Source organism: Melanotaenia boesemani, chromosome 17, assembly GCF_017639745.1.
Source record: "Melanotaenia boesemani isolate fMelBoe1 chromosome 17, fMelBoe1.pri, whole genome shotgun sequence".
Lineage (NCBI taxonomy): Eukaryota > Metazoa > Chordata > Actinopteri > Atheriniformes > Melanotaeniidae > Melanotaenia > Melanotaenia boesemani.
The window spans coordinates 22,968,745-22,989,505 of NC_055698.1; the positions used below are offsets into that span (position 1 = coordinate 22,968,745).

At 38.1% G+C, this 20,761-nt stretch overlaps 3 protein-coding genes across 3 annotated transcripts; 2 read left to right on the forward strand and 1 right to left on the reverse strand.

Moving 5' to 3' along the window:
- Positions 1-703: 703 nt before the first annotated feature.
- LOC121656813 (zinc finger protein 676-like) lies at positions 704-4,939 on the reverse strand. Its single transcript, XM_042011973.1, has 2 exons — positions 4,839-4,939; positions 704-3,696 (listed from the first exon to the last, which is right to left on the reverse strand). The coding sequence occupies exons 1-2, from the start codon at positions 4,882-4,884 to the stop codon at positions 1,556-1,558; spliced, it is 2,187 nt and encodes a 728-aa protein (XP_041867907.1). The 5' UTR covers positions 4,885-4,939; the 3' UTR covers positions 704-1,555.
- Positions 4,940-9,824: 4,885 nt separating this feature from the next.
- LOC121656821 (gastrula zinc finger protein XlCGF57.1-like) lies at positions 9,825-14,589 on the forward strand. Its single transcript, XM_042011986.1, has 2 exons — positions 9,825-10,213; positions 11,259-14,589. The coding sequence occupies exons 1-2, from the start codon at positions 10,114-10,116 to the stop codon at positions 12,773-12,775; spliced, it is 1,617 nt and encodes a 538-aa protein (XP_041867920.1). The 5' UTR covers positions 9,825-10,113; the 3' UTR covers positions 12,776-14,589.
- A 609-nt stretch (positions 14,590-15,198) lies between these two features.
- LOC121656824 (gastrula zinc finger protein XlCGF8.2DB-like) lies at positions 15,199-18,266 on the forward strand. The gene is made up of 2 exons (XM_042011989.1): positions 15,199-15,614; positions 17,082-18,266. The coding sequence occupies exons 1-2, from the start codon at positions 15,545-15,547 to the stop codon at positions 18,128-18,130; spliced, it is 1,119 nt and encodes a 372-aa protein (XP_041867923.1). The 5' UTR covers positions 15,199-15,544; the 3' UTR covers positions 18,131-18,266.
- Positions 18,267-20,761: the final 2,495 nt, after the last annotated feature.

The window sequence follows — 20,761 nt, forward strand, 5'->3', positions numbered from 1 at the left end:
TTTAGTGCATTTTAGGTTCATTCTGGTGTCATACAAAAGCCAAATATCCCCAACTTTTAATGTAATAGAAAAAACTGATTTAAATATGTATGCCTGTTTCAGGTTTACTCCAGGTGTCTTAAAAGTGATTGTTGGTGGAGACAAGCTGAAGGTGGGAGTTTCCAGTCTGGACTAGGGGGACCCAGTAATTAACGAAGAATTAGGAGGTCTATATCAGCAAGGTCTCATCCAGTCCTGTCCATGTCAAGAGTAAAGATGATAAAGATAAACCCCAGCCTGCCATACTACAGCATTTTCACTGGAATTGTGTGGACACGTACCTTTCTGGGAAAGTTTCTCTGTGCAAAAAACGTTTTGTAAAACTAAACTGTTTCATCTCTGCATGGATGTGGCCTCAGACTGTTCACTGAACTAATGTAGTATGTGGATTTTAATGTGTAAAAAGTGGCATTATAAACCTTCCTCATTCAAATGTACAGCACATTAATGAAAGATGTCACATGCTTAGTTGTTGATCTATGGTTGTATTAGCTTCATTTTAAGTACTTGTAGGCACCAGATTAATGTTTTCATTTCACCAGAATATACCTTTGGTATGGACAGCGGCTGATGTGCATAAACATAAATCCTAATTCTACTGAACTCCAGGTTATTTAATTAGATTGCTCCATTTCATACAAAATAATAATAATAATAATAACAATAATAATAATAATTGTACCGTAGTACTGAATCTATCCCTCCAACCAGTTAGAGCACAATATAATCATGTTAACACTTACAGGTTAATAGGTTAATATTTATAATTTTATTACTAAAGCGCTATTAATACAGACATGCATTTAAAGAGTTTAATAGACAAGAGCTAGAAAATGATGACAATCTAAGTGAAATAACTTAATTACAACAACAGATTAAATTAAAGCTTGAAGATTTCATAACATTAAAATCAGCTGAAAAAAATTCTCATCCCTTTTATAAACAATTGTTTATGCGACACCAACAACCATTTACCCAAAAAAGAAATATTAAAATAAGAATTTAACCTATAATATAAACAAAAATTTGTCAGAGGCTCAATTTAACCTGATTTGTTATATCAAACAAGCATCCTTTTGAATAATAAATTAAGAACTGACATAAAAGAGAGCAAAGAAATCTCACAAATCCAGGAGGATTTCAGGAGATAAATTTTTACCATTCATCTGAAACAAGGACCATCTTTCTCAGTAAAGTTTCTTTGTTTGAACTTGTGAAACTGTTGTATGGAGGTAGACAGGAGGTTTCATGGTTCAAGTTTCAGTTTTAATGTTATGTGCAGTGGAAGCATAAAGAACAACATCTGTGTTTTCACTGAACTCTGACAAGTTCACTTCATAAAAGTTGGTGAGGAATATGAGATGATCTTTAAAATAGTTAATAGATAAATAGACAGACAGACTGAAGTATGAACAAATGACTGAGTACTTCTATTGTAATTGGCTGAATGATGCCATCAATACATGAAAAGGATAACCAAAACAAATGATTCAACCAGCACCTGATGATGATTACTTCAGCTGTATAATTTGTTGCACTTCAGATTTATGTTGGCTTCCTCCTCGTATGTTTGTTCTTGTGAGGACTCACCAACACACTGATGGTATTTCAGTTCAGTGTACCAAGCAAAGCTTTTCTTACACACATCACAACTGTACTTCCTTTCTGCAGCATGGACAGACATGTGAGACTGCATACTCGCCTTGTTTGTGTATTTTTTATCACAAATTGGGCAACTGAATGGTTTCTCTCCCGTGTGAGTTCTCATATGAACCTTAAGATTTGAACTGGAAGTAGATTTATAACCACAAAGAGAACAAAAATACCTTTCAGTGTGCTGTTTCATGTGAGTCTTCAAATAGGAACTGTAGCGAAATGCTTTGCTGCACATCGAACAGCTGTATGGTTTCAAGTCATTTACATATTTTGCGCCTCTTTCTGAAGCTTCATGTTTCAGTGAGTTCAAACTTGATTGTGGTTTCTTGTAATCTTTCCAAAAGTCGCTGTCAACGCTGTCATCCGTCTCTGGCTGCAGAGACTCCAACGGTTTTTCATCAGAACCGCTTAACGGATTTTTCCATGACTCTGATTCAGAGTTTAGACCTGACTGAGGTCCTTTGGTCTCTTTCCAAAAATCACTGTCTGCACTGTCATCACTTTTGAAGGACATCGCTCCAAAATCGGGATCTGAGTTTTTGACTAGTTCTGGTCCTCCCACAGAGTCTCTGCTCTCCTCAGTCTGGTTGAGATAAAGCTCTGAAAACTGAGGTTTCTCTTCATCTTCTTCAGTCTTCACAGGGACAGGACTGAATGTGAACTTGGTAATCTCAGTCTCCTCTGGTTCCACTTTAATTTGTGGAGGTTCTGGTTCCTCCTGCTTCACTTCTCTGTGTACCTCTGTTTGGTAAACAGTATGCTGACTTAAATCCTCTCTGTATGTGAACTGTTCTGTGTCCATCTTTTTGTCACTCTCAGAGACATCATCGGGTTTGATAGAAGTTAAATCAGACTGAGATTCTCTAGTCTCTTCCCCAAAGTCCCCATCTCCAGCTTTAAAGGCTGGTGAAGCCTCCTCATCTGTCTCTGGTTGTATACTTGGGTCAGAGGCTTCTGGTTCGCCACAGTCCTCTCCATCATCTGCTGTTTCCATGTTTTCTTGTTTATCTTCATTCTCCTCAGTCTGGTCGTGATCAACCTCTGAAGACTGATGAATGAGCTTATGTTTAGACAAAACATAATAGGTACAAAATTCAGCAGAACAAACTCTGCACCTGAAGACTTTTTTTCTTTTCTTGTGAACTTCCATATGCTTCGTGAGATGTCTTCTCCAAGCAAAGTCTTTTCCACAAACTGAGCAGTTAAACTGCGTTTGTCTGGTGTGGATCCTCATGTGTTGAATTAAGGCGTCTCTGTCGGTACAAACTGCGCTACAAACCGAACATTTGAACGAGTCTTCCCTCGTGTGACATCTGAGGTGTACATTTAAATCTTGACGCCTGGAAAATTCTTCACCGCACCGAGAGCAATTTAACAGTTTGTTGGCAATAATTTCTTCTTCGGTTCTGCTCTGATGATTCTGAGAGGACTCAGTAGCACACACATGACTTACAAGCTCCGACTCCAAGGTGAATGTTCTGTTACAAATAATGCAGCAGAAGACTTTTTCTCCCGTGTGGATAGATATGTGTTTTGTCAGAAGTCCTCCTGTTGCAAATTCTGTCCCACAAAAAAAACAAAGTAGATTCTTGACCGTTGGACCACCTGAATCACTGTCTGAGATTTCTTCTTTTACTTGATTGTTTAAACCTGACTGCAGTGGATTGCTCTGTTTACAGAAATCTCTGACACTTTCATCCTTGTTATTTTTAACACCGTCCTTGTCATCACAACCGCTCAATTGTTTGTTGAGGTAGCTGTGATGTTGTGATGAATCACAACTTGTCTCACCACACACTGAGCTGTGACATTTTATGTCCAACTCTTTATCACTATTTTCATTTATAGGTTCAGAAAAGTCTGGATTCCTGTCATATCCACTAGAATGTGACCCTCTGCAGTCCCCTCCACCAGCTTCTGTTTCTCTCTGAACAGGACAGAGTTCCTCCTGATCATGAGTGTGTCGTTCCTCTGCCTTTACGTCCAACGGCTCTGGGACTTCTGAAAAACACAAATATTGCAGAAAACAATTTTTTATATTTTTTGCATCTGTGTCAGTTCATAAGTAGGAAGTACTCTCCTAACTTCAACTCATAGAAAATTTGAAGTGGTGAATTGAAGTGGTGGGACAGCTGTTATCTCATGGTTAACAAAGTGGATAAGGCCTACCAATAGGTATATATAAAAACACAGATTTGTTCTGTCATTTATGCATAAGCAAGCATAACTAAGGAATAAATACTCTGTCAGCAGGAAATTATTATTGTTATCGTTATTATAACCCTGGGTTTCTTCACCGACTGAAGACCTTGGAGCAGCGGCATAAGTTCCCATTACAGACTTCACATTACAGAAATGTCTACCTGCAATCTGCAGCCAAAAGCTTAGCTAAAGGACTTGATAAGTACAGCAATCAGTAGCCAGTACATGTGGTTGGTGGACTTTAAAAGGAACTGACTTATACATGTATATCATACAATATATAACATTAACAATAAAACTATGGGAACTCTTTATACTAAATACAATTATCATATCATATAAGTACTAAATAAAAGAAAATTGATAATTTAGGAATAATTGTATTTCTTAACATCAAATATAAATACATATATTCTCATGAACATGAACCAGTCTTCTCTAATCAGAGGCAACTTCTGCGTGAACATTTGAGGTATTTTACTGATAACGACCAATCCTTCTTAAGGCAGCAACACACAATTCACTATGATTACTTGTTATGAACTATTATTGCACTTTAAAAAATATTTATATAGAACCAGATACCACCCGCTTGTTTGGGGTTATTTGCATACAAATTAGATGCTTATATACTTGCAAAGTATGCCAACCCTAATGTCAGGCACATAACTCGATAGTTGGACCAGATCGGGGTTTAGTGCTACGTCTAACAGCACAAATAAAAACAAATAAACAAAAAAATAATAAGTAATCGACTAAAGTTACCTTCCAAAATGAAACTGAATGACATCCATATAATTAAAACCATATAGCAGCAAGCTAGCTGCAGCTAATTAGTTTATACGAGTTATTCTTTAACGTAGCTTAGCAATGCCTTTTTTTAATTCTTTTTACAAAACCAAAGCAGCGAACTGATTATCAGAAGAAGAAGGAAAACAAACCTGTACGACCTCGAACAACTTTCTGTTGTTTACACGTTACATCCATCCTTAAAACTGATAACTGGCCACTTCACTCCAGTCGACTTCACCTTCCCCGGAAGCGTTAGCTTCTACTTCTGGTGATGAGTTTCGTAATAAAACTCAAACTGTGTTTGCTTGTCATAATTTTCTTTTTACTTTTCTGATGACGATGATCAAAATGACAATAGAGGCTTTAATGAAACGATGGAAACATCCCATTGTTCTCTAAGCAGGTCACTAAAGTCGTATTAACTTTGCAAAAAAACAAACAAAAAAAAAAACGTATTATAAATGAGATGAATGATGCTCCATTTTAATTCTAAATGAAAATAAATAAATAAATAAAACGATATGTTTTCCCGTTAATTTGTGCATTTCTTCCTGTAACACCTCCTAATGTGTTACTGCATTTCTGTGGATCTTGTTAAAGCTTTAACACTTTTTAAAATGTATTGTTTTTATTTAAAAAATGATATTGTTATTTTGAATATACAAATAGAACCTTGATGTCCAAACAAATACAAAGTACTTTTGTAGCTTTTTTGTTTCAGCAGATGGCAGCATGGTTAAATACTAAGACAAACTCAGTTGACCTCTGAAGGAGGCTTGACAGTAAAGAGCATGTAGGCTTTGTGCATCTGCTATAGACCCAGAGCTCAGTGTTCAGTCTCTCATTATCCCCCATGCAGCTCCCCTGGTGTGCTATTTGGTGTAGTCCTGTCACATTTATGTCACAGTTTACCAAGCTGGATTTTGACAAATGGAGGTCTTGCCTTGCATTTTGTGGACAGTTGTAATTGTTGCTTGCTTCCCCGTTTGATTGTGAGGGTGTTTTTTAATTTCTTTCAAAGGAAGAGAAAATGGTTACCATAAAGTTGGGAACAAACTATTATTCTGGGGGGGTATGTCGCTTTGTTCTGTCTGCTGTCAGACTATTTCCAGTTAGCATGGTAAGCTAACGTTTGAAGGCTGATGAGTCAAACAAAACCTTAGATCAGTGGTGGGGAATCTTGGCCCTCATCCAGTAATTTTTAAATGTTTCCCTGTTCCAATATACCTGATTCAAATGAATGAGTCATTGTGCAGAAGTTTATGGGTTGTCAGATCCTTTTGATACGAACCAGGTGTGTTGGAGCAGGGAAACATCTAAAAATTGCAGGATGGTGGCTCTCAAGGACCAGGGTCCCTCAACCCTGCCTTAGATAAAGGTGAACACCACAAAGTCCATTTACTGGATCTGGGGTTATTGTTGACATTTTATAGGTGCATACTAATCTGAAACGGCTGCCTAATAACAAGAATGACAGAAGCAATATCCCATTTACAAACCTTTATTAACAGTTTTGTTTTGAAATAAACATCAAATCAAATAGCTATTCTCTTCAGTGAAAATACCCTTAAAAAAGTTTAAAAAAAATATATATATACAAGAACTAGCTGTATGGTCAAACTCAAGAGTTGGAGTAGAACTTTAGGGTTTCCAAGGTCCCTTGACCCTTACATCCAAGCCTCATCTTAAGTTTGCATGTTAAATTTCCACAGAAAACCAACTAAAAATCCATAAGAGTCCATGTCAAAGACCATGCAGAGAAACACTCAAATAAAGATTGAAATAAAAGTAATAAAAAAACAAGTTTACCACAGAAGGAAAATAATCTTACAAGGAAATGTTTCATTATATCGTTTTAGGCATCAAACAATGTGTTGAATAGTAAAATATCACAATTTCCCCATTAGTGCCTAATCTAGTATTCCCCTCACTTTACTTGCAGGAATTCAGACACTGGTTTTAGCAGAATTTCACAATGTGAATTTTCACCCCCCAGAAAGAAGGATCAGCGATTCCCTCCTTAGTTAAACATAATTTTTGCATAAAAAATTAAGTTCCTTCTGCCTGTTAAAAAATGTTGTTAAAGGTCTTCACTTTATTTTTGTTCTTTTTTTTTAAGACAAACAGCTGTAATCATAAAATGGCAGGATTCACCACACATCTATGTTAAAGTTTGCATCGCTGTCATTTACTTATAAATAAATCTACTGACCATCATTCCTGCTAACTGGAGGAAGACTCTCAGTGACTGTAGCAATGAATGATCTTATCAAGTTGATTTTTAATTCAAGGATTTGTGGATGTGTCCAGTCGCTTTGCTTGCAGCTGCTCTACAGTGCTACCGATGTGTTTTGATCCCTAAATATTGAGAAAATCTTTTGTGACAAATATTGCAGATGTAAAGTTTCCTTCTTTATGTGCTTTTGTGTTCTTCAGTAATGCCCATTTCCATTTAAAAGCTGCCTTACACACAGAGCAGATAAAAAGTCCCTCATCTGTGTGACATGTCATGTGATTGGCCAGATTTGAATTCCCACTGCAACTACAACCACCTTCAGCGCAGTAGAAAGGCTCCTCTTCACTGTGGGTTTTCATGTGCTGTACCAAAACATTTTTAAAAGGTTCTTCCATTGCGTGTAACCTCATATGACGAGTCCAATTCTCCCCTTTTATGAAGCTTTGTCCACAGACGGAGCAACTGAAAGGCTTTTCTCCTGTGTGGATTCTTGTATGTTGCACTAAAAGGTATTTCATCGTAAACTCCGCCTTACAGACAGAGCACTTGAAAAGTCTGTTTTCACTGTGGATTCTTTTGTGGAATTTCTTGTGTCCTAATAGATTTGTTTTGGAGTCAAATGTTACACCACACATAGTGCACCTGTACATCTTTTTATGAATATCACTGTTCACGGAGTTTATATCTGACTGATGATCATTGCTCTCCTCACAGTTTCCATCACTGACATCTGTGTCTGAAGAGTCTGATGTATCGAGATCAATACCCTTTAATGAGCCTGATGTATTATCTTCACCGTCTGGTCCGGAACACTGATCTGCATCTAGGTCTGATCCTCTTACAGAGTTGCTGTTCTCTCTCTGGCTGTGATGAAGCTCTGAACACTGAGATTTCACTTCATCATCTTCACTTTTCACAGGTATTTCACTGATGGATAACTCTGGGATATCAGTCCCTTCCTGTTTCTCTTTGAAGTTTAGGGGTTTTAACTGCTCCTGGTACAGAGTGGGGCTCCAGTTTTCAGACAGTTTCTGGATGTCTGCAGGAAACAGAAACACAAGCAAGGAAAATGCGATTAGTACTGTTTATACTGATTGACTGAGCTCAACTAATCACAAACCTAGTGGTTTCATTTCTAGACTCTACATGCTCTCCACATAACTTTGCCTCCCACATGTTGCCCTTGGAAAAAACTGAACTTACGTACCCATAAGTATGTTAAAGGGTGAATGTAAAACATGCACCGTTTAATAAGGTTAAATGACATTTCACAAGTCCACATGTTTTAACAGTTACTGCTGTGACAGACATCCCACTCCTAATGTTCACATACAGAACCTATGTGGTTAGTAGTGAGCTGAAAAAGTGCCGTATTTCATCTAGCATGCCCATTTTTCTTTTGACTGTACAATTTTAACTGTATTTAATCTCTTCCAGTAGATAGTCAACTGTGATATAGGGTAGTTGACTTGTCCTGTCCAGCTAAAAGTTTGTGACAGAAAATTGTCACAATAGTGTCTACTGACAACATTTTTATTTTCTTTTTTCTTAAGGTGGTGAATGGTCTACAATGGTAATTAAATTTTATTTAGCTCTGTGTAAGAAATCCATTTCCACTTTATGTGTCCTAAAGTTCTAAGCATCTAAAAAATAATCCTGTCTTTCAGACACTGGGTAAAAGAAATAGGGGGTCTAAAAATGTTTTAATTGATCTTTTTTAAACATATATATAGTTTTTTTGGATTCTTGTTTAGATTCTGTAAAAGATTAGGTTTAGATTTTCAAGCACACCATACTAGACACACCAAGGCCGACCTGCCTCAGCCTCCTCATAAAATGCAGCCGTTGGTGAGCATTCTTGACTGTGTTTGTGGTCTACGTTAGGTTGTTGAACATATGCAGACCCAGGTATTTAAGTATGGTCACCAGCTCAAAAACCTCTCCTCTGATGAAGAGGTGATTAAGCATGTAAACTCTCCTCCTAAGGTCCACCATCATCTCTTTTGTCTTCTCCACAATGATGCACAGGTTGTTTGTGTCACACCACCCATGGAGCTCTTCCGCCTCCCCCCTATAAGAGGGTGGCTATAGGAGCAGCGGTGGCTCATTGGGTAGAGTGGTCGTCTTGTAGCCTGATGGTTGCTGGTTCAATCCTCGGCCTGTCAAACTCATGTCGAACTGTCCCTGAGCAAGACACCAAACCCCAAATTACTCCTGATGGGTCGTGGTTGAGCACCTTGCATGGCAGCTTCCCCCATCAGTGTGTTAATGGGTGAATGTGATGTATATTGTAAAATTGGGTAAAAGCACTATATAAACCTATAGTAACAAGGTTCTATATATATAGAACCTTGTTATATAGATTTGACTTGTATATATAGAACACTGTGTTATTTGCAAACTTGACAGTATAGTTGCACAGGTACTTTGCAAAGCAGTCATATAAGTAGCATGCACACCAGGGAGCTCAGTAAACACCCTTGTGGAAAGCTGTTATGATGGTGGAGAACAAGTCACCATGAATCTTCAAAGATTGTCAGAATTTATTGGCTTCTGGTTGTGGAATGATGGACTTAGGCATGTTATATAGGTACTCACTTTGAAATAAAATGATTATCAGTGGTTAAACATCTTGATAGATACATAATATTAAAAAGTTTTAACATCACTTAAAGTGTGTGAATACGTGTCTCCCTGCAATGTTTAAGAAAATATAGAGCATCTATAAAATGAACTTAACAAAAATTATTGAAGAGATACATTTTCGTTTTCTATTAAATTCTTTAGATAATCTTACTTTGAATTAATGTGGGATTTGTAAACAACATGAGCTTTTATTCTGAAGGCCAGTGGGAAACAACTGCGAACCGGAAGTGAATTTGTTGCCGCAGCAAAAGCAGCGTATCGCGCTTTCTTCTTTTTGAGTGTGTATTCATTCTGGGCGGCTTTATGTGTGTTTAGTAAACGTGACTGAGCGAACTTCGTGTTATTTACTTTCTGCTGTTTGTGTTTTCGTTTACTGATTTCCTGACTGCTTTTCAAAGCTACGGACATTAGCTTGGCGTGATAGCTTAAAGCAGACTGAAAGGAACGAAACTGAGCACCACTTAAAATCAGAGCCACAGTTGAATGAAGAACAGACTGTTTGTTTGAGTTCATAGAGGGAAAAAATCTGCTGAGATTTTTTTATGTCTGCTGTCCAGATGTTAACTGTGTTGGAGAAGCAGCGGCAAAGTCCAGCAGATGAGCCAGCAAACAGTTCATCTGGGAAGTACTCACAACTTTATGGTAACAAAGTCCATATGCCTTTTTTTCTCTTTTTTTTAAACTTATTAAACATTTTATTTATAGTTGTTTTAAGCGGTATCTTCAACATAGCCATGGTTTTATTTATTCATTTATTTTTATTTTATTAGCTGGATAAGGAAAATCTCTATTAAAGCTCTATTAAACGGCTGTTCACACACACACACACACACACACACACACACACACACACACCCACACACACACACACACACTTGTACTTGCTTGTACGTCTTCTCTCAGATGACAACAGGGAGAAAATGTGTTGAGAAGGATGATGCTGGTTCATGTAGATGGGGGTGGCTCTGCAAATGCAGCATTAGGGTTCTTTCTTGCTCCCATAAAATGTGGTGGCAAGACTTCACACTGCTGACACCACAGGAATACTGTCAATGTCAATAACTGTGTGTTTCTGTTTGTAAGTTCTCCCGAATTTTATCACAATGTCTTGTGATGAGGTATTCAAGTCTGCACCATGCTGTCAGCATGTTACAATTCTGTACACACACAGTACAATGCTTCTGTTAATGGTGGCACCTGAATATGTTTGTCCTATTTTAGTGAAATATCCCCCTATTGCTTTTCCAAAACATTTTAAATTGAAGACAATCTGACTAGATTGCCCCTGGTAGCATATATGTATCCCTTTCCGCATACAGTCACACACAACATAGGTGGTAAAAAAATCAACATGGTGCTCAGAAGAATCAGGTTGCCTTATTAAGTAAATGTTCAAACTTGTCTCTTCCATGGTTATACCTAAAATATGTTAGAAGAACATGTTTTCAGCAGGAACTATCATGTTCTATCAGACTTCATGCACTTTCATTTCTTACATAAATCAAATATATTGGTGTGCATTATGACTCTTTTAGTCACTTTAATGGGCATGTGTGAATGAAGGGTGAGGAACATTACAAGATGTAAAAGGATGTTAAACTGTGAATCCTGATCAGTTTTGTTTTGTGACTACTAGGTTGGATAAATAGTAAGATAAATGACATGTCTGTCTTTCCGTCTCTTGCAGATGTCCAGCAGCTGTCAGTGATCAAAGAGGAGTTTTGTACTGATCAGCAGAACTCAAGTCTGAGTCTGGACGAGGAGGACCTAAAGCTCCGTCACATTAAAGAGGAACAAGAGGAGGCTGATATCAACAAGCTCACTTTCAGCCCTGTCACTTTGAAGAATGAAGAAGATGAAGAGAAACCTCAGCCCTCAGAGCTTAATCACAGCCTGACTGAGGAGAACAAAGACTCATTGGGAGAACCAGATCCAAATCATTGCTTAGAATCAGATACTGAAGATGATATTTCAGAGTCATCAGAGACGGACATCAGTGAAGGAAACTGGGAGGAAAGCACTGAACCTCAGTCAGATGCAAACTCTGTGAGAAAAAATAAAGAATTAGCAAGTGATAGGAGAGGCGAGAGTGGTAAAAAGTCACACATCTGCACTGAATGTGGTGAAACTTTCAGCCTCAGGGCATATTTGTTAAGACACCAGAGAATCCACACAGGAGAAAAACCCTTCAGCTGCTCACTTTGTAAGGCTGCTTTTATATGGAAACAAGCCTTGGTGAAACACATGAGAACACACAGTGATGAGAAACCTTTCAGTTGCTCGGTCTGTGGTCAAAACTTCAGAAGAAAGGGATGGGTAACTCAACACATGAGATGTCACACTGGAAGAAAACCATACAGCTGCTCCGTCTGTAATGAAGCATTTATTTGGAAGCGTGATTTAGTGGATCACACAAGAACCCACACAGGAGAGAAACCTTTCAGCTGCTCCATCTGTAAGGCATCTTATACAAGTGAAAGGACTCTAGTGGAACACTTGAAAATCCACAGAGGAGAGAAACCTTTCAGCTGTCCTTGCTGTGAGGCGGCTTTCATAAGGAAAGATAGTTTAAAGCGACATTTGAGAACACACAGTGGAGAGAAACCTTTCACCTGCTCAGTTTGTGATAGAAGTTTCAGTTGCAATGTAAGTCTTCGTCGACACATGAGGTGCCACACAGGAGAAAAACCTTACACCTGCTCTTTTTGTAAAGCTGCTTTTAAATGGAAACATGCTTTTGTGGAACACACTCGAATCCACACAGGAGAAAAACCTTTTAGCTGCTCCATGTGTGAGGCAGCTTTTAGAAGGAAACAGGATTTAGTCAGCCATTCAACGCTGCACAGTGAGGACAAGCTAATCTGCCATGTCTGTGGTCAAAGCTTCACTAAGTCCATTCGGTTAACTCGCCACATGAGATTTCATGAAGATGAAAGGTCTTTCAGTTGCTCTGTCTGCACAGCAGCTTTTCATAGGAAATGTGCTTTAATGCAGCACATGAGAACCCACACGGAAGAAAGGCCTTTCAGCTGTTCTGTATGTAATGCAACTTTTAAAAGGAAGGACAGTTTAAAGCCACACATGAGAATCCACACAGGAGAAAAACCTTACAGTTGCAATGGCTGCAACAAAAGATTTACTCAGCTGTCCTGGGCCAAAGCACATCAGCAGCGCTGTCCTGGCCTGGCAGCTGCAGGAAGGTAAGCTGAGCTAACTCCAGCTGTGTGGGAATTGCTGCTACAAATGGACACAAAGGCAATATTACAGGAACAAGTCATTTTATGACTGACCCTGGACGTTCTTTTGACTGAATATGATGTTAATAATGCTTTAAAAGAGTTTGATTGGAAGGCGATGAGCCACTCCATCCCTGAATTATAGCCATTGACAGGGGATATATTTATTTTTTGTATTGTAACAGGATAAAAACAGTTCAAGCAGCAGATGAGACTGTTAGAGGATCAGTATCAAATAATACATGAGCAAGTCGAGGATCTTTTTACAAGTTGTTGTAAAGCTTGCATTAACTTTGATACACTTTATCTAATTTTTAATATAATTTAATTTTTCACTTTTTTTTTAAACCAAATTGAAGAAAATATTTCCATAATTTCACCATACTACTTTCTACTATAATTCCACAAGCTGTACTAAGTATGCAGCTACAGGAGGCCTGAATGAGTATTTTAAATAAGAAGTATGTTTTTTGATGTCTTCAGACCTCTTAGAAATTACACGTCTGAGTTAATGAGTACAGTAACAGGAGGTTAAGTATCCCATTCTGTTGTAGGCTAAATGTGATGGGTTAAGAAAAATGTGTGATCATGAAAAACATAATTTTGATACATTTAAAAAAAAACTCAGATCTTTACAGCAACAGACGTTGCATTCTGGTCACAACTAAACAAAACGCATAGTGGAACATTTTTAGAAGCTATTAGCTTAATTGGCAACATGCTGGAAACTTTTTGAGATATAATAAGTGAATCCCAGAGAGGCTGAATCCTTTGAAAGGAAAGAGATAGTCACAAATGAATGAAAGTGAAGACAAATTGTTGAAAACAACAGATTGTTGGTTATTTTAAGGTTGTAAGGCTGCTCTGTTTGAAGACGAAATGCTTTAACTTTGCTTCACTTGTGGCGATATAGAGGCTTGATGTGTAAAGCCTTAGGTGGAGAACATGCTTGTCTTTTAACCTAACACATTTGAGCATAATTATACTTGCTTGTGTATTAAGCTTGTTACCAAATGATTCGACTACGGAGAACTCAGACAAGATGGAGTCCAAATTTGAGGGATGTAAATTGAAAATATATTAGCTTATATGTTGTGATTGTTTACTTTTCATTTAGGCAACTGCATGTCATAAAATGAAGAATGTGTAGGTAAATGAATGCTATAGTTACAGCAGAAATCCAGTGTGGGTTAGGTTGGTTTGTCGAAACAAGTAAATGGCAGTTTTTTAAGCTGATGTAAAAGAATTTGCTCCTCTGGGATTCACCTTGTGTGTGTTTGTGTGTGCATTTAACACATTACACAAATTTTAAGCCCTTGTGCTGCATCAAAGTCATATTCTTTAAAGCATGACATTTCTTAGTTTCAAAGTGTTACCGTTTTAAATGTGTAAGTTTTAAATAAATATGAAATGAGTCATTGTGAGGTTGCAGTTACCTGTTATTTTATGCAATACTTAAATTCTGTTTACCTTTTAATATTATTTTTGTCACCAACAATTCCTTATATCAGATCTTTTAATCTTTCTAACAAACATTCCTCTTAATATTTTTGGTATGAAGAATTCTGTTTAAAAGGAATTTGTGAATCTTAAGATATTTATCTTAATCTCCTCATTAGACACATTTTTTTCTATACAGTTATTTTAACATTGTCATAAAGCTGTATTAGCCCTTTAAATGTAAACAGCACAAGCATTCTTACAAATTATGTATGTATAATATTACATTACACATGTATTATTACAAATGTGTAATTAAATATGCCTTAAAATCTTTTAACACCTAAATGTGTTTTCATTTTAACAGACACCCTGCTTTTACTAAATAAAGTGACACAACCACAGAGGTTGCTTTAGACAAGAGAAAAGAAAGAGAAAAACAATTTATCTACAACGTTGATGCCCACATAGTGCAATTTAATGGAGAGCAGGCTGTGATTGAGTTTGTGGGTGGAAGAATAGTCGATGTTATCATGGGTCGATGTTTGAGGTTCAGATGCTGGCAGTGTTGGGGAAAAGGCTATTAAAATGAGATGACTGATTTTACAGTTCAGCTGAAGGTCGGCTCACGTTGCACTATTAGGGGATCACACAAAATAAATACGGTTTCTTTAGTTTAGGTCAGGGGTTTTCAAAGTCTGAAACAGAAAGTCCACCCTCAGAAAAAAATAGAAAAAGGTGCCACATTTACAGCACCATTTTGCTTAGTTCTACAAAATTCCTGGATACATATCAGATCATGTTTACTTTCCACTACCTTCAGCAAGTGGCTCTACATAACATCGCCTTCATTCACTGACTTCCCCGGCCCTTTTCTGTGAACTGTGTGGTTGATGGGCTGTGGCTCAAACTGTGAAGGCGGAAGTTACAGCATCACCAGCGGAAGTTATTTTCTCCTAAACAACAGCAGTAGCAGGCTAGCAGCTATGCACACAGAGTCGGCATCCTTCTTCTGTCAGGTTGTTTAAACTCAGTGTTTAGTCAGACCTTAGTATGTATTAGAAACGTTTCTGTATTGACTCTGTGCTGTTCACAATTTTCGTTAAAGTCATTAAATTTAATGGCTTATCTTTGCCACAAAGCTACTGACGTTAGGTTAGCATGCTAGCTGCAGGCAAACTGACAAGGGCTGGTCAACAGTGAACCATAGCAACACTGCTGATGGAGGACAGACTGTTTGGGACGGATCTTTTGAAGAAAATATTAGAAAATATTCGCCTGCTGTGATTGTGTGAAAATGTCCAAAGTCCGGATGCTGAGCACACCTGATAGTCCAGCTGGAGATAGGCTGCTCTCTCAGCTTTGTGGTAAACTACATGTTTATTTGTCTGTTACTGACATTAAAGCTGCAACTAAAGACTACTCAGTCGTTTTATAACAATGTAGATAAGATAAGAAAATCCTTTATTTGTCCCACTGTTTCGGTGCTATAGCAGCAAGCATTACAGAGATAAGAACGAAAGCTGTACAAAACAAAAACTATATAAAAGTCTGTGTCTATATATATATATAGATATATATATATGTCTTTATACAAAATGAATTTACATTATTGATCAGTGTTAATATTGCACGTCTGTGCGCTATTAGTTTTCCTTTGTGGCTTTGTGGGTTACTGGGAGCAGTGCAGATTGTTGAGTCTGACAGCAGCAGGAAGGAAGGACCTGCGGTATCTCTTCTTCACACACTGCGGGTGAAGCAGTCTGTCACTGAAGGAGCTGCTCAGTGTTGTTAAAAAGTCCTGCATGGGGTGGGACGTTTTCTCAATCAGAAACAAAAGCTTAGCCATCATTCTCCTCTCCATCATCCACCTCCACTGGATTGAGGGGGCATCTCAGGACAGAGCTGGCCTTCTTAACCAGTTTGTTCAGTCTCTTCCTGTCAGCAGTCGAGATGCTGCTGCCCCAGAAGACCACACCATAATAGATGGCTGATGCCACCACAGAGTCAACAAAGGATCTCTGCAGTGTCCCCTGCACTCCAAAGACCTGAGTCTCCTTAGGAGATACAGCCTACTTTGTCCTTTCTTATAAAGCACGTTAGTGTTGTCTGTCCAGTCCAGTTTGTTGTTCAGGTGAACACCCAGGTACTTGTAAGATGTCACGCTCTCGATGTCCATTTGCTGGATGTTAAGCGGTGCTGGAAGAGAGTGTTTACACCTGCGGAAATCCATCACAAGCTTTTTAGTTTTCATGTGTATGATATGTATGTTTATGGATCTAGTTACTGACCTGAAAGACATTTCAAAACTATCACTGGGAAAATTTTGCAAGAAGTGATCTGAGATTCATGATTTTCTAATATATACTAAATCTAAACCTATTAACACTTAAAAAAAAAAAAAACAAACAAAAAAACTGTTCTTATCAGACCACTCATCCCTTATGTAGGATGCCATGGTGCCTCCTGTCATTCCATGTCACACATATACACAACTTCAGCAGCGGTGTATAGGTTACACTAAATATCCATGTGAAAGTGCCAAGTGTCTTGTGATGTGTTTTCAACTACAGAGGCACTGTGTGATTATAGAAATATTAAAGGGATAATTTTACAGGCAGCCTTTTGATACTCGTCACTTTGATCATGAAGGTAATACACAGTAAATGGATAGGAACCTTTTGGACAGAATGCACATTTGACTTCTTTGTATCTTAAAATTCAGGTTGGATAAAATGTAGATGTCAATATATTCAGTGCTGGCAAAAATAAGTTAATAAAAAAGAAGCATTTTCCATAACATGTTAATATGCTTGTGTTTTCATTTCCTGCAGATGTCCAGCAGCTGCTGGTGATCAAAGAAGAGTTTATTCCTGAACAGCAGAACTGGAGCCCTAGTGTGAACCAGGAAGACCCTAAATCCCACATCAAAGAGGAAGAAGAGGAGACTGATGTTACAGAGTTCACAGTCATTCCTGTCACTGTGAAAAGTGAAGATGAGGAAGAAAGACCTCAGTCTTCACAACTTCATCACAGTTGGATTGAGGTGAACAGAGATTCTTTTGGAGAACCAGAATCAGAAGACAAATCTTCAGAGACTGACATCAGTGATGGAAACTGGGAAGAGGTCAATGAACCTCAGCCTGGTTTGAAAGATGGCACTGCAAGTGATGGATGTGAGAGTAAGAAGTTACACAGCTGCACCGAATGTTTTAAAACATTCACACGCAGGGCAAATCTATTAAGGCACAAGAGAATCCACACGGCAGAAATGCCTTTCAGCTGCACCTTTTGCAAGGCATCATTTAAAACAAAACGAGTTTTAATTCAGCACACAGAAATTCACAGTGACAAGAAACCTTTCAGCTGCTCCGTCTGTGGACGATGCTTTAGGAGGAAAGAATGTCTAACTCATCACATGAGATGTCACACAGGAGAAAAACCTTTCAGCTGCGCCTTCTGTGCGGCAACTTTCAAATGGAAAAATGCTTACGTTGAACATACAAGAATCCACACAGGAGAAAAACCTTTCAGCTGCACCGTTTGTTCAGCAGCTTTCAGACGCAAACAGGATTTTGTGGAACACTCGCGAATTCACAGCGGTAAAAAGCCTTTCAGCTGCTCGGTCTGTGGTCGAAGCTTTAGCAAAGTGGCGTATTTGACTTGTCACATGAGATGTCACAAAGGAGAAAGACCTTTCAGCTGCTCTGTCTGTGAAGCGGCTTTTCAGAGGAAATACACTTTAGTGCAGCACATGAGAACACACACTGGAGAGAAGCCTTTTGGCTGCAGTACCTGCGACAAAAAATTTAGTCGAATGTCTATAGCCAAAGCACATCAGCAGCACTGTCCAAGAATTTGCAGCGAGTTAAACCAAGTGTGAAGTTCAGCTGTGTCAGAATCAGCTAATCAGTGTATGTAATTATACAAAATTATTATAATTTTAATTGCAATTATTAATATAATCTGTTACAATAACCCTGAAGCAATTAAATATTTATTTATTTATTTATTGTCAATTTGAGCAAGCAAAGAAGCTGTTTCTAAGGACATCATGGTAACAGTACAGGAACCATTGCTCTAATTTTGACTGTTCATCTTGTTGATGAAATCGATGACAAGCTGCTGCATACTGGAACCCTTTTATGGTTTATATTATTGTTTTATAACAGCACAGTGGAACAATTTAAGGAGCTGATGACAAGTCTGATCTGTTTTTAGTAAAAAGACATTAAATGAAGAAGAGTTTGACCTTTTGTTCTCTAATGTTTGTGCTTATGGTGAAAGTTATTAAAAATGTCACTCAGACTTAAAAATAAAATGTATTGGAAGAGGTAAGAAAAGAAGTGGCAGTCTGCATGTAACCCTGTTGGAGACTGTTTTATCTGGAAAATATTTTATTTAATATGTCTTCATTTTCAGATTAATTCATTTATTTTTAATAAATCAGTAAAGTAAATACGATAATTTAACTTGAGCTTAAAAATAACACCACACAGACAAACAGCCATCTAAGATAAGATAATCCTTTAATGGTGCCACAGTGGGGATATTTTGGTGCCACAGCAGCAAAGGTGCAAAAACAGCATTACACAGGTAAGAACAAAAAACTGTGCAGAACAAAATCTTTATTAAAAAAAAGTCTATATAAAACTATATGGAAGTCTAGATAAAAAGCAAAATGAATTTACATTATTGCACATCTGTGTGTGTTATTAGGTTTCTGTTGTGGCTTTGTGGGCTACTGGGAGCAGTGCAGATTGTAGAGTCTCATAGCAGCAGGAAGGAAGGACCTGCGGTATCGCTCCTTCACACACTGCGGGTGAAGCAGTCTGTCACTGAAGGAGCTGCTCAGTGTTGTTAAAAAGTCCTGCATAGGGTGGGACGTTTTCTCCATCAGAGACGAAAGCTTAGCCATCATTCTCCTCTCCGTCACCACCTCCACCGGGTTGAGGGGGCGTCCTAGGACAGAGCTGGCCTTCTTAACCAGTTTGTTCAGTCTCTTCCTGTCAGCAGTCGAGATGCTGCTGCCCCAGAAGACCACACCATTATACTGTAGATGGCTGATGCCACCACAGAGTCAAAAAAGGATCTCAGCAGTGTCCCCTGCACTCCAAAAGACCTGAGTCTCCTTAGGCGATACAGCCTACTCTGTCCTTTCTTTTAAAGCATGTTAGTATTGTCTGTCCAGTCCAGTTTGTTGTTCAGATGAACACCCAGATACTGTTACGTTACTACCTATAAACAAGAAACACTTTGCTGTGTTTTCATTTATATATGCTGCCAAACTCAAGCATTGAAGATAACCTTTAATTTCATGCTCAGCTTGCTATGCAAGATTCTTCTTAAAATTTTAAAAAGAAAACTGGTGAAAAACAAAATGCAAATCCATGAACAAGTCACTAGACGAAACAGTAGTGTGTCTGAATTTCAAACAAGGTCTCTCTTGTCATGAGTCGTGTGATTACTGAGAAAGCTAGACTGTCACATAGTCACAATGTGCCAACTGCACACCATTTGGACAGCGTACCAGCCAGCATGTAAGATGTGCTGCTCGGAACACAACAGAGCTGTGTCAGCATCAAGCAGCAATGTAGTTTTTAGTGGATTATTAATTTGAGTGAATCTGTGGACTATGTTGCATTTTGAGCTATGCATTTACTTGCCGATGACTGTTGGTTATTTATTAACTGCTGCACATTTACTTTGTGATTAATAGCACAATAAGCCTTTTGCAGGGCAATGATTGTCTCAGCTATACAGTATCAGAGACTGGCAGTACTCTTCTCACTTCCTCATCATCACTCCTAGCTGATTGATCCCTTTAAATAGGGAAAGGAACAAGCCCAATGAGAAGCTGGTTATATTTTTAATTTTATAGTTGCTCTAAGAATAACTGAATTGAAAGTGGCAACCCACACGGCAGAACTTGCTGAAGGTTCTTTTTTTGTTGTAAAAGGAGAAACACTTTTTATGGCCCAGCCCACTACTTTACAGCAAAGTCAAGGTAAATAAACTTAGGGCTCAAAGTGTGATGTGGGTAGTTTTGGGGAAAAAAAGCTTTAGGGGCACATTAAGGGGGGTGATGGAAATTTCCATTAAATAAACTAACAAATTAAAATAAAGTATTGGTTCTTGTGCAAAGGTCCCGGAAGAGCTGATGGTTGTTCCAAACAGTGGTTTGTTATTCCAGGTGTACAGAAATGGGAAGTGATACATAACAAGTCCAGTGGACCTGATGAATAATCATTTTACTTAATTTATCCCAATTGGGAAATTTGGCTTTTAGGATAGGGAGTATTTGTATATAATTGAGATTAACCCAACATCAAGTTTGATTATACAGGTGAGTCTTAGAATCTGAGTCTAATTTTATTTTCATCATCCCTCATTACATCAATAAATACCCCCAAATACCACACAGTCATTGGAAGTGGAATTGATGGTTGATTAAACATTTTTTTCCATTGCACTCAATGGAAAAAGATGTTGGCAATCGTTTTTCACCCAGTAA